The sequence below is a fragment of the Ursus arctos genome, unplaced genomic scaffold, assembly GCF_023065955.2.
Source record: "Ursus arctos isolate Adak ecotype North America unplaced genomic scaffold, UrsArc2.0 scaffold_14, whole genome shotgun sequence".
NCBI lineage: Eukaryota > Metazoa > Chordata > Mammalia > Carnivora > Ursidae > Ursus > Ursus arctos.
The window spans coordinates 23277561-23290055 of record NW_026622808.1 but is presented as its reverse complement, the minus strand read 5'-3'; the positions used below and the strand labels follow the sequence as shown (position 1 = coordinate 23290055).

At 40.2% G+C, this 12495-nt stretch overlaps 2 protein-coding genes across 2 annotated transcripts; both read left to right on the top strand.

The window, feature by feature from the left end:
• The first annotated feature begins 1490 nt into the window (after positions 1 to 1490).
• On the top strand, positions 1491 to 2444 carry LOC113249347 (olfactory receptor-like protein OLF4). The gene has a single exon (XM_048211671.1). It carries the CDS (start codon positions 1491 to 1493, stop codon positions 2442 to 2444), a length of 954 nt encoding a protein of 317 aa, XP_048067628.1.
• Positions 2445 to 11329: 8885 nt separating this feature from the next.
• On the top strand, positions 11330 to 12274 carry LOC113249134 (olfactory receptor-like protein OLF4). Its single transcript, XM_044380861.2, has one exon. The coding sequence runs from the start codon at positions 11330 to 11332 to the stop codon at positions 12272 to 12274; it is 945 nt and encodes a 314-aa protein (XP_044236796.2).
• The last annotated feature ends 221 nt before the right edge of the window (positions 12275 to 12495 follow it).

Below are 12495 nucleotides of genomic sequence, written 5' to 3'. Positions count from 1 at the left end.
AAGGTATCTAGGAAAAAACCTAACCAAAGAGGTAAAAGATCCGTACTCTGAAATGTGTAGAACACTTATGAAAGAAATTGAGGAAGGCACAAAGAGATGGAAAAACATTCCATGCTCATGGATTGGAAGAACAAATATTATTAAAATGTCTATGCCTCCCAAAGCAATCTACACATTCAAATTAGTCCTTATCAAAATACCACCAGCACTTCACACAGAGCTGGAACAAATAATCTAATATGTGTATGGAACCAGAAATGACCCCAAATGTTGAACACAATTTTTTATGTTTCTTTACACACAGGTCAGAAAGTGGCCATTCCAAAATGGAGCCCCAAGATGATTTGTCCCTGAGAAGCTGTGAATAGGAATTTCTGTGTACTATTTCTACATTTTTTATGGGAAAGGTAATATGATGTGTATGCATCCAAATCCTAAACACTGTTGGAGGGGGTTGGGCAGAGGTGGGAGGCACATAGAGTTAACACACACCAGGAGGACATGGTGTGCTGTGTTGTGTATATGTGACACTGTGTGTGTGTGTGTGTGTGTGTGTGTGTGTGTGTGTGTGTGTGTGTGTGTGCTCGTGTGGGTGAACATCTTTATGAGTGAGAGCAGTCCTTAGGGCAGGGATATACAGGGTCCTCTATTTCAAGATGACCGTTATAATACACAGGCCAAACTCAATCAACAGAAGATACTAAGGAGGGATTTTCAATGGACAAGATGCTGATTGCAACCAGATAACAAAATGCAAGAGGTACACAGTGTGGAAAAGGAACTCCCTGTGTCTTGAACTTTAATCAGTTATGAGGTCACATGATTCTACAAAATTCACTGCCACGACATCTCTTTCATCACTCTTGTCCATTTCCCTCAACACACAGGCTTCCTTCTGAGCCTCAATTTTCTGACCAAATTACTTGTTCAGGGCCTTTCCACCAGCCTTTCCCTCTACCAGAAAGACCTCCCTTCTTCCACCCACTCTTTCATGAGGTCTCCTTTCAAATGTTGCCTTCTTAGCCAACTTTGACTGAACACCCAACATAACACCTGACACATTCTCTCCCTTAAGCTGCTTCTGTTCTGTTCATATCATCTCTCCCCATCTCATGATTATTTAATCTTTATATATGCATCTACCATATCACCATCATTGAATTGTAGGGACATTTGCCTTTCGGCACTCTATGACCAGGGTTTCCAAAACATGTTTGAGGCTCCACATATTCCTCAAATGCATGAAATAACTTCTTACTGACACTGTAAAGTACCTCACCTTTTGGGGAACATCTGATGTTGCAATGAAAATTCCTAATCAGAGAGGAACTGGAGATCCTCTCAAGGAGCCTGAATCTATTCACAAAATATTGTAATTAGTTTCTTGACTGGAAAATAGAAATTGTGGCACTTCCACAATGTGAGCAATGACAATTTGTTTGAAAATTAGTTGTGCTATTTCTCCCTATGCTGCTAGTCACTTCCAACACATGGAGTCAGGGAACTATACAGGAATTTCAGAGTTTCAGCTTCTGGGATTTTCAGAGAAACCAGAACTGCAGCCCCTCCTATTTGGGCTTTTCCTCTCCATGTACCTGATTACTGTGTTTGGAAACCTGCTCATCATTCTGGCCATCAGCTCAGACTCCCACCTCCAGACCCCCATGTACTTCTTCCTGGCCAACCTGTCTTTTGCTGACATCTGTTTCACCTCCACCACCATCCCCAAGATGCTGCTGAACATCCAGACTCATAGTAAAGCCATAACCTTTGCAGGCTGCATCACACAGATGTATTTTTTCATACTGTTTACAGGATTAGACATGTTCCTCCTGACTGTGATGGCTTATGACCGCTTTGTAGCCATCTGTCAGCCCCTGCATTACATGGTCATCATGAACCCCTGGCTTTGTGGACTGATGGTTCTGGTATGCTGGGTCCTGAGTGTCTTGGATTCCTTGTTACACACTTCCATGGCATTGCGGCTGTCCTTCTGCACAGAGGTGGAAATTCCCCACTTTTTCTGTGAACTCATTCAGGTGATAAAACTTTCCTGTTCTGACACCTTTCTCAATAATATGGTGATGTATTTTGCAGGTATGTTGCTGGCTGTTGGTCCCTTCATTGGGATCCTTTACTCTTACTCTAAGATAGTTTCCTCCATCCTTGGGATCTCATCAGCTCAGGGCAAGTATAAAGCATTTTCCACCTGTGCATCTCATCTCTCGGTTGTCTCCTTATTTTATTGTACGAGCCTAGGAGTTTATTTTAGCTCTGCTGCTACCCAGAGCTCCCACGCAAGTGCAGTGGCCTCAGTGTTGTACACGGTGGTCACGCCCATGCTGAACCCCTTCATCTACAGCCTAAGGAACAGAGAAATAAAGGAGGCTCTGATGAGATTTTCTGGGATGGCAGCTCTAAAAGGGACAATCCCCCAAAGCTGAAGAAGTGCCCACGATTCCTGGGCCCAAAGCCTGATCCAAAATTTGAGATGCTTTGATCATTGTGGAAGTGGACATACCTCTTTTATTTTTTTCCAGGAATTTCTATTTTTTCCCCTCTCAGCATAATTTACATAACTCACTTGAACCTTTGTGATAACTCTGACATCCAAGAGATTTTCCCTTTGTCATTTTCCTACTCTCTCAGTGTCATTCCTAATCTCAGATGTGAACTATTTGGACAGTCTCGCTTATCCAAAGGATTATATGACTCTATTAACAATAATTTCTTCTCAAAGAAAATATTTCATACGGACAATTTTTTTTCTTTTGTGTGACTAAATAACACACCTATGGAAAATCTACTCTTGGCCACCACAGCTGTTTATGTAAGTTTATAACAGAGAACAATCTGAGACCATGTGCTTCACTCTTGTGAGCATCATTCCTTTGTATCTCACTACCTTCCCTGCTCTTCCTGGGAATGCAGACTTTGGCGTACTTGTGGTTATAGCTAATATCGGGAATTTTCTACATGTAGGATCTTGCCCTGTTATGCAGCTTGTGTCCAGTATGCCTACCATAGTCACTGCAAAAAATAAATAAATAAATAAATAAATAAATAAATAATAATAATAATAAAATAGATGTCTCCAAGTGCAATCTACCGATAAAGACAAATATGAATAAAATAGAGTAACAATATATGGCCTTAGAATCGACCTTTGCTTTAAGTACAATAAGGCAAATATTAACATACACATTTATTGCTATGTAAAATATTTCTTTCTCAGGTGCTTCATGTATTCGTTGACTTATGGTATATCAAAGTCCATTTGTAAAGTGTATTCATTAAGATGAAAAACTTGGCATGTTTGGGTGTTCTATTAAATTACTTTCTGGATTCTGGTTAAAATTTTCCAGTGCTACGGACAAATATGATTTCTTCCATTTCTCTAAATGAGGAATCTCCTACTATTCAAAATTTTGCCATAACCTCTAAAGGGTCAGTGAATGAACATTATCAGTATCACCCATTATATATGATCCTCATAACCACAGGAGAACTCACCAGCAAGCTTGGATCCTGTCCAGGATGTGATTCAGAGTCACAGGTTCTGTGCACACATGCATGTCCTTCCAACCTTTCCATGTTACCTCAGAGGGGTTTCAATGGAGTCGTTTTTATAATACAGTTACATGTGATAAACTTGAAGAACAGAGTCATCTTGAAAGCTAATTTCAAGTGTCAGAACAAACGCCTAATAAAAAGAATCAGATTATTACCAATGTCATGTGCTCTGCCTGATTTGATTACTATATCACTTAGCTATTGCTGCATACAAAACATCCTAAAATAAAATGGCTTAGGATTGGGGTGTCTGGTGATTCAGTTGGTTAAGCATCTGCCATTGGCTCAGATCATGATTCAGGTGTCCAGGAATCTAGCCTCTTATCAAAATCCTTGCTCAATGGTGACTCTGCTTCTCCCTCTCCTTCTGTTCCCATCCCGCCACTAATGCTTTCTGCCTAGGTTGCTCTCTCTCTCTCATTCATGTAAATAAATAAAATCTTAAAAAAAATGGCTAGTATACTGTCTTTATTATCAAAGGGATTGTAGGGTAGGCAGTTGTTCTGATCTCTGCCGGACTCCTCATGAGTCTGAACTCAGTTGTGACTCTCTACCTTGTGTTTCTAAGGCTGATCTATGAGGTGTGTGTCTGTAGAGCTCTTCTGTCTTGGGCCAATTTACGTCATTTTACTTCTTTCATATATGTAGGTAATCTAACTACAAAATAAATGTTTCTCAAATGTGAATTGTCTTACTTTAATTCCACTATTTTAGCATCCACACGTGACCGAAGGTTTTCCACAGTTGGAAGAGAGCTCTCCCACCCCGATAGGTGTGACCCAGCTACCTGTGCTCCAGATCTGACCCTGAGTCATGCACCCCTTGAATTTTTAAATTCTAATTATATTATTGGAGCATTACTGCATGTGATAAATCGTACATATTTAAAGTGTACAACTTTGGGAATTGAAAGAGCCATCGAAAAATCATGGGTACGTGCTGCATAATTCCATTTCCACAGAACTCAAGAAGGTGCACAGTAAGCTCTCACTACTTCATTGTGCAATTGTTAGGGTGTAATCCCTCAAGCCTTCGTTATCTTCTAAAGGCAATGTGCAATCATAAACCTAACTTCCAGGGATGTTTTAAGGCAAGATGAAATGTGTGAAAATAATTTGGTGGGTCCAAAGAATGTTCAAGACTAGGTGTTGTGTGTAAGTAAATGTATGTATATTCATGTACATTTTTATTTCAAGAAAACAAACTCTTTACAATTTAACGGAACTTATGTAAATTATTTGAATTTCATTCCACTGTTCTTACTTTCATAATTAACACTTGCTTTCCTTCCTTGTTAGAAGACTAATATAACAAAATAAAAATTATTAAAAAAGAAAAAGAAGAGCTATCTTGCAAACCTTCAATGGAGAGTCAGCTACCTGTGCTCTAGATCCTACCCTTATACATGTGCCATAGATATTTTCCCACTTAATTCAATATTGGGATATAATGACACACAATAAACTGCATATTTAAAGGGTAGAATTTGATGAATTAATGGAGCTACCCCAAAATGAAGAGCACCTAGAGCAAGTTTCCATGTATGTATAATTAAGACTGTTGCATAAACTTGAACTGTTTTGTTAGGTAATTGTTTAACATTTCAAATCCATGTGCCATAGATATTTTCCCACTTAATTCAATATTGGAATATAATGACACACAATAAACTGCATATTTAAAGGGTAGAATTTGATGAATTAATGGAGCTACCCCAAAATGAAGAGCACCTAGAGCAAGTTTCCATGTATGTATAATTAAGACTGTTGCATAAACTTGAACTGTTTTGTTAGGTAATTGTTTAACATTTCAAATCCCTGAGCCTCTTTTTTTATTTATGAAGGCAATGTGCAATGCTAAACAGAAAATCATATGAATGTTGTAAGAAAAGAATGAAATGGGTAGAAATCAATTTTTTACTCCAAAGAAAATAGTCAAGTGTAGTGATTGTGGGAAGAATGAATGTTTAATCAACATGAAAGAAAAGGATGCAGAAAAAAACAAAAAACATAAAAAAGAAATATAGGCGCAAAATTGTAAATGACAATGGATGACCTTAATTCAGATCATGAGTTTCTTTCCTATGTCAGTGTCTCAAAGGCCTCGTAGTCAGACCACATGTACATTTAAGGCAGGAGGAATTCATTGTACCAGCTGATGGGACAGAATATCTCCAAATAGATTAAGTTTTTTATCTACTTAATGTGGGTTCTGTATTGCAAATTGCCCTTATCCAAATGAAGCTATGAGTGAATTGGAAGACCTAAAATCTGTTTCCTCAAATAATTTTATTGACTATGTGTATATGAGATATGAGATTCCTCTTGCCACTGTAAAATATCCCCACAGTAGTTGCTTAAATATATATATGTATTTAAGGGAAGACATATATCTTACTTTTCTGGAGAAGAAGCATGGAAGGAATCTCATCAGGCTAATAGCAAGATGTCTGCAGGGCTGAGTTCCTTCCAACTCCAATCTCTCCTGCTGGCTGCCTGCATTCATTGCTCATGGATTTTCCTCAACCTTCAGAGCCAGTATGTCCTACTCTCTAACACCAACTCATTTATCCCCTTCCTGAACATTCAGAGGACTATTGTGATTATCTTTGTCAACCTGGACACTCATGGCTAATCTCTTTATCGTAATGACAGTTGATTACCAACCCTGTACAATCTGCTACCTTAACTCGTCTTTGTTATAACAAGTAACACATTAAAGGCCCTGGATATTAGGACCCGGTAATATTTGCGAGGGCGGTATCCTGCATACTACAAAGTCTTTTTCATATGTGTATTATTTTAGTCACTTATAAAAGCAATAAACACAGACTTTACACAGCTTGAAGAATGAGTGAATACAGGTTTCCATCATAATTGCATGCAATGGCCATGTCTGGTTCAAAAGACATAAAACTCCCTACACCTATCTCTAACCCAGACTCACAGCTTTGCTGATAAAGAGTGATCCACATACCAAGATCCGCACATCAACATCTCCCAGGAGCTTGTTGGAAGAACAGACTGCCTGGGCCACCCTGGACCTATGATAAGATCCTGCATTTATAACGGGATCTGTGTGGATTCACAGGCAAAGATTGGAGAGATACTGGTCTAGATGGGTTTGGCAAGTTTTATGGTTGACATTTGTGGTAGGATAATAATAATGATAATATTTTGGGAGTGCTTTCCTTTGGATTGGAAGTGTTCAGCAGCTTCCCTTCAGACATTGCCAGACATCCCCAGGGACCTGGTTGAGAACCACAAGCCCAGATCTTGAGAGCTGGAAGTGTCCTGACAGAATGACACTCAAGGCCCACAACATATGCATATATTCAATGTGGACAGATTACTAGACACCACCAAGCACCATTTCTACAATGTAGATTGGCATTCATTAATGTACTTCACTTACTCAGGGATAAGATTTTTATAAAAATTAATCAAACAATCCCTGTGAGATACAAGCTCATGTTATACTACATAAAACGACCTAAACACGTCTGTTAAAATTACAACCATTTTATGACAAAGGGCTAAGTGACAGCTCTTTACTTGCTATAAAGTGGGAAATTCCTAACTGTAATGGCAAATGTATCTTGAAGCCAATGTGTGTAGTGGTCAAGACTTATTATCAGAACTCACTTCTCTGCCTTATTGAAAAGAAGAATAGACCTTGTCTGGAGACAGCCGGGCAGGGTCCCCACCACATGTCAATGCTTTGAAGATAAAGAGACCTAATCCGGGTGGCTACAGGGTCACAGACTTGGAGAAAATTATAACTTGGAGCTGAGGTAAGATGCTAGGAGATTCACATGCCAGGAAGGGACAAGTTCAGGGAAAAGGACATTAAAAAAAAGAAAAGAAAAGGAAAGAAAAGAAAACTTGATTTCACCTGACCTCTAACCTAGTCTTTTGGGAACTAAGATTCATTAGGAAAATATCCTTTCTGTCCAGAGGACTTCTTCACTTGGGAATCATGTGCATAGAAGCTGGAGTCACAAGAGGGAAATGTGCTAATGAGCAAACACAGGGAGCTGTAAATACCTCCTAGTCCCCAGCCCATCAGCCTGTGCAACCTTGGATGGGAAGGGCCGTGCATTTTGTCTGTTTTTTCCAAGTCCTAATTTTGACTGGGGGCCAATGCTTCACTCCATCCTGCTGTCTCGGCTGAGGTCAAAGCTTTAGTCTCTATCATCTGCTGTCCAGGGAGGAATTCAGACTTCCACAGACACCTTCCTGTCACACACCCAGCCAGGTGAGTCCAACACCCCAGTGGCTCATGGATGACAGGGTCAGAGAGAATGGAAGCCAAGAACATTGACCCATCACCACCGGAGAGCCAATTCAACTTAGCCCAGAGCAAGTGTTCCCTCTGTTTGTTGGTTTGCTTGATTAAATAATTAATGTAATATTAGCACTAATGTCAATTTCACCGAGTGACTGCTACTCACAGGTTTGATGGTCTTTAGTATTCTTTATTATTAAACTGCTTTATAGCGATGCTAGAAAAAGTATGTTGAGCTTGTTACACTCATTGTGTGGTTCTGATTGGGTGTGATTTTGTCCCCTGGGGGGGTCACTGATCACTGTCTGGAGCCAGCTTTTCCTGTCGTATTGGAGAGGGGTGCATGGAGACAGGAATGTCTAAACATCCTACAATGCACAGGACACCCCACACCCCAGGGAAGGCTCTGGCCAGAATGTCCATGGCGCAGAGACAGAGAAGCCCTGGGGTGAAGACCATCAGTATTTGGAGCACAGCTGCCTTCAGCTTCTGCCTTCACCCTTGTAACACTTACTTCCTGCAGCAAATTCACAGTAACCCCTTGGCTACCTGTTTAAAAGTTTTAACCACAGTGGTACCTGGGTGGCAAAGGTGGTTAAGGATCTGCCTTCAGCTCAGGTCATGATCTCTAGGTTCTGGATCAAGCCCCACAGAGGGCTTTCAGCTCAGCAGGGAGTCTGCTTCTCCCTTTCCCTCTGCCTCTCCACCTGCCTGTGCTCTCTCTGTCTCTCTCTCTCTCAAGTGAATAAATGAGATCTTGAAAATAAAATAAGTTTCAACCACAAACAATATAACAGCTCTGTAAGGTTACCCCCCCCCCCAGGCTGCTGGTGATCGAGATGTTTCTTGTTTTCTTAAAGTGTCCTTGTGGTTCAACCAACCTCATATATTTGATGGCTATTCTGATTGGCCTTTATCATTATATGACTATATGTTATTTTCTCTCTCTTTCTCTTTTATTTTTAAAACATTATCAGTATTTCAAATGATTTCCTCAGATCATTGTTTTTCAATTGACATTTGGAACATATTTAGACCATATATAACTTTATATTTTATGTAAATATATCTACCTTCTTTCTTCTGAGTTTCTTGCTTTCTTCAGTGGTTTTGCCCACCTGTAATTTTTATATGTAGTTTTGTTGCTATTCTACTGTATTGTCTGGTTACTCTTACCCTGATGTCATAAGCCCTCTGGGATTTTTTGTAAGATCTGAGGGAGGGGACAGGTTTCATATTCTTGCAGACAGATATCCCTTTATGCCAGCATTTATTGAGAAATTCAACCTTTTCCAACAAAACTGAAATACAGCCTTCCCATGTGTCCTATACATTGAAACCTAATTTCTAACTCATTTAACAAATAAATACTGAGTATGCAAGGAACATTATATATTATATTTTTTGTGTCTAGGACTTTGACAGTTGAATTATTGATCCATGTTGATATCATTAATGATTGCTATTTTATATGCTATTTTAGTTCATTTTTGTTTTTCATGCAATTTTACCTATAACAGGTGTTTTTTTTTAAGATTTTATTTATTTATTTGACAGAGATAGAGACAGCCAGCGAGAGAGGGAACACAAGCTGGGGGAGTGGGAGAGGAAGAAGCAGGCTCCTAGCAGAAAAGCCTGATGTGGGGCTCAATCCCAGAACACCAGGATCACACCCTGAGCCGAAGGCAGACTCTCAACGACTGTGCCACCCAGGCGCCCCTGTAACAGGTGTTTTGAACCACTCAATTTACATTCTCACCTGGTTTTGTAACTCCCTCATTCTGTTCAACCTATACCTATCCATATTCTTAGGGCTTTTTTATTAAAAACATATATTCACAAAACTGGGTGAAAACAAAAACAAAAACAAAAGGAAGTGAAGTCCCTGCACTTTTAATTCATGAATCATAACAGTGAGGACAGAGCACAATGTAATAAATATGTATATGAAACAATATCCACAGACAGAGTGATATGAACTAATTATTGAGTACAAAAAGATAGAATTGTCATGGTGTGGGCAGTATTATAGAGCATGGCCTGTGGACCACTTTGCACATTGGGTGAAATCCAGAATGAGGATTAGAGTGTGCCCACTGGGTTTGTAAAAGAGAGATCAATACCCAAAGGTCAAGAATATCAATAAAAGATGCCACATAGAGAAGGGAGAAACGACTAACCTCATCCCTATCAGACCACATAGAATGAATTGGTAAAAAATGATGCAGGACGTACAGAAAAAATGTCTTCCATGCTTGATATAAAAATGCCCAACTTTTGTTGTTTGTGGACATTTCCTTTTGAGAAGTGTTCTTTAACCCATTTGTCAATTTTTGGGATATCTATATCTATACCTATATCTATATCCAAATATTTAAATATATTATTTGCCCATGGGAGGCTTAAGAATTGCCAATTCTGCATTTTGCAGAGGAAAGGTCACTGATCTGACCTACATGTGTTGGATCCATTCCTGGTATAATCAAGATGTAGGGGAGAGAAAGACAGGGGAATAACAACCCAGGAGAGGATGGTGTCTTACATTTGTGTGACTGTGGTGTGTAAGCAGTCCCCACAACAGGGTGCCAGGACTCATAAATCCCAAGGTGACACAACACAGGGAGCAGAACTCGATCAAGAGAGGCCACTAAGAATGAGATATGGTTCAATTCATGGGATGCCTTTGTAACACAATGAACGCAGAGGGAGAGGAAGTGTGGACAAGGAAGTCCCTGTGCCTTGAGGGTTCAGAGGTAGAAGAGAGGCCACTTCCCTCCTCAGCATGTCTGACAGTGTCTCTCCTCAGTCTCCCTCCTGCTCATTCCCCTTGCAGCACTGACTTTGTTTCTTTGAATTGAACCTTGGAAACAGGTATCTTCCTCGGGGCCTTTGCACTGGTCATTCCCTCTGCGGGGCACGCATTTCCCCCATAATCCTTGATCTGTTTCCATCTCTTACTTGTGATTTCTGTTCCAATGTCACCTTGTTCACAGAATTGGCCTAAATACCCATGAAAATAGCATGCCGTATTCACTCTCTGCTTTATCCCTATTTTCCTTTTCTTCATACCACCTGCCATGATCTGAAATGCTATTGATTTTCTTATTTGTTAATGTATTCTGTCTCCATTATTGAATGTTAGGGACTTTTTTTCTCTACCATCCTATATTCTCCTTGCCTAGATGATGGCAGGACTTGAGCAGGACTTAATTTGTATTTCTGGAATTTGATATAATTTTTATTTAAAAGTGTGGAATACATGGCCTTTTGCAAAAAAAAAGTTATTAGAATAAAAATATCATAACGATGTTGGTGCACGCGATCCCCTGAAATGGACCATATCCATGCACAAAATAGTACAATGAAAGGACTACAACATTGAAAATGTAGTATTTTAAATCTGTGAGTAATACAAGTGTGTGTAAATTAATCATGCTATTTGCCTCTGTCCATGAAGTCACTCTACCACATGGAACCAGGCAATGATACACGAATTTCAGAATTTCTTCTTCTGGGACTATCAGAGGAACCAGAACTGCAGCCCCTCTTATCTGGGCTTTTCCTCTCCATGTACCTGATCACTGTGTTTGGAAACCTGCTCATCATCCTGGATGTCGGCTCAGATTCCCACCTCCAAACCCCCATGTACTTCTTCCTCCCCAACCTGTCCCTTGTAGACATTTGTTCCACCTCCACCACCATCTCCGAGATGCTAATGAACATACAGACAGAGAGCAAAGTCATAACCTATGCTGGGTGCATTACTCAGATTTATTTTTTCATAGTCTTTGCCGTGTTGGACGTCTTTCTCCTGGCTGTGATGGCTTATGACCACTTTGTGGCCATCCGTCACCCCCTGCACTACATGGTCATTATGAACCCTCGGCTCTGTGGACTGCTTCTTCTGGTGTCCTGGGTCATCTGTATCCTGCATTCCTTGTTACAAAGTTTAATGGTGCTGCGGCTGTCCTTCTGTACAGAGGTGGAACTCCCCCACTTTTTCTGTGAACTCAATCAGATGATCCAACTTGCCTGTTCTGATACCTTTCTTAATAACATGGTGATGTATTTTGCATCTGTGCTTCTGGGTGGTGGGGCTTTTGCTGGGATTCTTTACTCTTATTCTAAGATTGTTTCCTCCATACGTGGAATATCGTCAGCTCAGGGCAAGTATAAAGCATTTTCCACCTGTACATCTCACCTCTCAGTTGTCTCATTTTATTGTACGATGCTTGGTGTGTACCTGAGCTCTGCTGCTACCCAGAGCTCCCACGCAAGTGCCGTGGCCTCAGTGATGTACACGGTGGTCACCCCCATGCTGAACCCCTTCATCTACAGCCTGAGGAACAGAGACATAAAGAGGGCTCTGAAAGCATTCTTTGTGACAGAGATGCAACGTGGCCAATTGTCATAGGACAGAACAAGTTCCGAACATTGCTTAATCTCAGTTTCCTGAGCAAAATTTTATTGGATAAATGTTTGTATTCAACTTCTAATGCTAATGTAGGATGACTGTGTTAGTGCTTAAGACACATTTATGCTCTGAAAAGTCACAGAGTCAAAAGTCTGAAATGGTTCTCATTGGGCTAAAAAGACGTCTGCAAGACTTGGTTCATTCTGGAAGCTACAGGGAAG